The sequence below is a fragment of the Macadamia integrifolia genome, chromosome 6 (genome assembly GCF_013358625.1).
Source record: "Macadamia integrifolia cultivar HAES 741 chromosome 6, SCU_Mint_v3, whole genome shotgun sequence".
In the NCBI taxonomy this organism is placed as follows: domain Eukaryota; kingdom Viridiplantae; phylum Streptophyta; class Magnoliopsida; order Proteales; family Proteaceae; genus Macadamia; species Macadamia integrifolia.
Window position 1 is genome coordinate 21,355,336 of NC_056562.1, and position 3,874 is coordinate 21,359,209.

The following is a 3,874-nucleotide window of genomic DNA, read 5'->3' on the forward strand; positions in this document are numbered from 1 at the left end:
TTTTTTTTTTTTTAAGTCAAAAAAATATATATTGAAAATTTGATGGGTTAGATCTTGCAATATTGAAACCAGAGTGTCGAGTAGGTTTGCCCTTTTATGATCAGAAGTGGACAATTAGGAATATTTATTTATTTTAGGAAGAGTTTTTTGTTAAGTTTGTCTCGAATTCTTGACCTGTTTTGAAGATTGACCCGATCTGACATATTTTGGTGGCGACCCGAATGAAATTTTTTTTGAGATTTGTGATGGAAGGAGAGGGGTTGGGCAGATAGGCCCAAGCCTAGAGCCCATCATTGATCTGGTATGGGGGTGCGGGGGCGTAGCCCCTGCGGTATGGTTCTACTGGATCGACCGCGACCTGATGGGTCGACCCAGGATTTTGGAGTATATATAATGTACTGTTACTTGTTGAGAAAGTCATTGTATTTCAGGGTTTTCACGCAGCTAGGGTTTCAGGGCGAGTTTTTCCTTACCGCTGCTAGGGTGTAATTTCTCTTCTGTATAGTGAATCATCTTTTTCTTCGCCCGAGGACGTATCACACCACCCTGGTGTGTGAACCTCGTTAAATCTCTGTGTCGTACGAATCTATTGTCTCTTTATTATTCGTGTTTCTTGGTGTTTGATCTTACATTTTTTGTCCAGGGGCAACTTCTGTACAAGTACAAGAGGACCACTAAGAATACCCGTGAAAGCACTAATATGGGCAAAATTTTTATCTTTCATGGGGGCAGACAAATCATTTTAGATAGCTTGCATATAGGTGTAGGAGCCATGCTCCTAGACTGGTTTTTCTTTCTCATTATTCTATTAATAAAATTCTATTACCCAATCTGATTTTGTTATTCACTACTGTTTTCCCCCCTTTTTTATCGAGCAGACTAAAAGCCATAGGTATTGATGTGACCTCTTTCTCCCCACATTTTTTTTTCTTCTGCTTAGGATTCTTCTCTTTCTTGGTTTGGGGGGGGGGGTGGTGTTTACTATACAAGAGTATGGCTCCTATGCCTGCATAAAACCCAATTAACACCTCACCTTGGACGAGTTCTAAAATAATAATAATAAGGGTAATTTACAACGTTACCCCTTGGAGAATGTCACAATTATAAGACCACCTCATTTGTTTCACCAAATTAGACTCAAACCCCCTACCGTCAATCATTGTTAAGGAATATACCATATATGCTGATGGCAGCAATTATATTTTATTTTAAATACCAAAATGCCCTTATTAAATATGAAGTACCTACAATACCCTTGTAATAAGTTACTATTTCTTTAGTTACCAAAAAAAAAAAAAAGTTACTCTTTCTTTCACCCGGCGACGGAACTCGTTTGGAACTCGTCATCTTGCTCACGTAGGATTCGATTTCTTACTCTACCAAACTCTTAATCAGAGTGAGGAGGGAATATTGGCAAGCAGATGCAACCTCTTCATATGAGAAGTTACGGAGTACCAAAGGAGGTAGAGGTAAAGGACCAGAGGCAACAAGAGGACCACTGAGACTTGAAGAACATCAGCGTGCCCAAAAATGCAAGAACTAAAAAATAAAATAAAATATAAAAAAGGGAAAAGGGAACCATTACTTTTTCCGATGATAGAAGTTGGAACTAACTTCGATGAATATATAAGAATCAATAACAAGAAAGGTAACCCCGCTTCCCACTGTGAGCAAGATGACGAGCCCATGAAAGAAGGTTGGCTCGACGAATACTTCTCCTTTTCACCGGCGAACTAAGATGGCAGCAATGGGAAGCCCACTTCTAGCCAGAGACAAAAGGAGAAGTATTCGCCTACGACGGAACTAGCAGTACTCGGTTGGAACTCGTCTGAACCCTTGGTCGCAGGTATCGAGAGAAGGAAAGAAAGAGATAAGGAGAATGAAATGGTAAAATGCTAAAGAGGGGTATTTTTGGGATAATGAAAATGGGTAACTTATCAGTGTTTTACTCATAAAGAGCAAAAACGTCATTTCATAGTATTCCTTAACAGTGACTGATGGTGGGGGGTCTGAGTCTAATTTGGTGAAACAGAAGGGGTGGTCTTATAATTGTGGCATTCTCCAGGGGGTGACGCTATAAATTACCCTAATAATAATAATAATAATAATGAGGACGAGAGAGATTATAAAACAATTTATATAGAGTAGAGATATATAGACAAGGGGGTGTAGACACAAAAAACATGCTCACCATCAGGAAACTTTCTTTCATCTTTTATTATGGGAAAAGATCACTACCCAGTTGCATGCTACCATACCCAGATATGGGTTACAAAAAGATCACCCTACTCCTGGTTAGATGCATGTGCACCTCCCCCTACTTGGTCCCAACGCAAGCACAGTGGCCGCGATCCTTGACCCCCTTTTTTTATGGGATTTTCCCTCAAAATCGATTCTCTCTATTGACAGAATTATTTGGGCAATGAGGGGGCTGTTTTGCACTCAGCTTGTGCACAAACAGATAAAGAAATTGCATTTCTTTTGAGTAAAATCCATAGGAATGTGAGATGCGCATGCAAAAGTTGGAGTCCGCACTGACCAGTTTTAAGTACTTAACAAATTGTCCACACTGACCTTTTCAATGGAACATCTTCATTACCAACTTCTATATACATAGATATATAAACAGACAACTCAAAGAGAAACAAATTTCACTTCGCCTTACTTCATTTTTTCAGGCAACTGGAAGAAACTTGAATGCAGATGCATACAAAAAAAAAAAAAAATGATACAGAGATTTATGAATTGGTTAAGGATGACCAGGTGGAGGTGGAGGGGAAGGAGAGCCATTAATGGATCGACATGAGGTCCTAATCTCTCCCATAGGATCTAGAAGAACATTTACAGCTCCCAATTTGACAAGTGCAGCAGCAAATTGTGTAAGGAAGACTGAATTATTATTGGCTAGTATCTTCACTGTCGCATTAGTTCTAGTGTCAAGATCTATCTCTTGATCAATTCCGAGTACTCCTTCGTTCTCTTGAATCTCAATGAAGAAGGAGTTGTCAACAGTGTTTGCACTTAGAGAGTTCTGATCCAGATTAGCCATGTTGTCATTTGTTGAGTTCTGGGGACATGTCCCTTTTAGTGAGTTTAGTAGAAGATGATTCATGGTTGGATCAGCCATTCCTGTGTTGTTGTAGTTGTAGAGACGATCTTGGAAGGAAGAACAATGTGCAACTCCTACTGTGTGAGCACCTGAGCATAATAAATACATCCAATGTTAAACCTAGCTAACAAAACAACAAAATTTTTTTTTTTGGGTGAATGAAAAATATATTCAATATAACGCTAAAAATACAAGGAGACCTAGAAGGGAGAAAAGAAAAAAAAAATGCATATTGTAACTTACCAATGAGAGTAACCATGTCCGAAACATTCAATCCTAGATTTTCAAATAATGCGATAGAATCACCCACCGGTATTTCAGCTGGAGGTAGAAGATCCACAGCTTCACTTGCGTTTGAAATTAGGCCATCTCTTCTCCCTGTCGTTACATTATAGAAAGATCCTCCACCCTGCATGTACACAATTCAGGTGCTGAACTTTGAGAAGTGTCATATAAAACTCTTACCATCTTTTTTCTGAGTGATTAAAATATATTCAACAAAGTCAAGAATTCTTTCCCCCTCCCCCAAAGAAAAATGAAAGTGGAGGGAAAAAAAATAAATAAATAAAATAAGAGAATTCCACAACAAAACAATGGCTTAATCCCTACTACATCAGAATTAAGCTGGAAGAGAAATTTGAAGAGAATAAAAGGATGAAGCAGCCAGAGCCTGTCCAAGAGAACCAAGCCGACTACAAGGATTGGTCAAAAGGACCACACCCGTACTAACTCATAACTTCTTCTACTACTTTTTCATTAACAAAA

At 38.8% G+C, this 3,874-nt stretch overlaps 1 protein-coding gene across 1 annotated transcript in view; it reads right to left on the reverse strand.

Moving 5' to 3' along the window:
* Positions 1–2,749: 2,749 nt before the first annotated feature.
* The window catches only part of LOC122082122 (peroxidase 60-like), a 2,521-nt gene continuing 1,396 nt past the window's right edge, over positions 2,750–3,874 (reverse strand). Inside the window, exons 4-5 of the mRNA XM_042649607.1 lie at positions 3,353–3,518; positions 2,750–3,198 (exon numbers count right to left, since the gene is read on the reverse strand). Of these exons, the coding sequence (XP_042505541.1) occupies positions 2,750–3,198; positions 3,353–3,518 (615 nt within the window). The remainder of the gene's footprint in view (positions 3,199–3,352; positions 3,519–3,874) is intronic.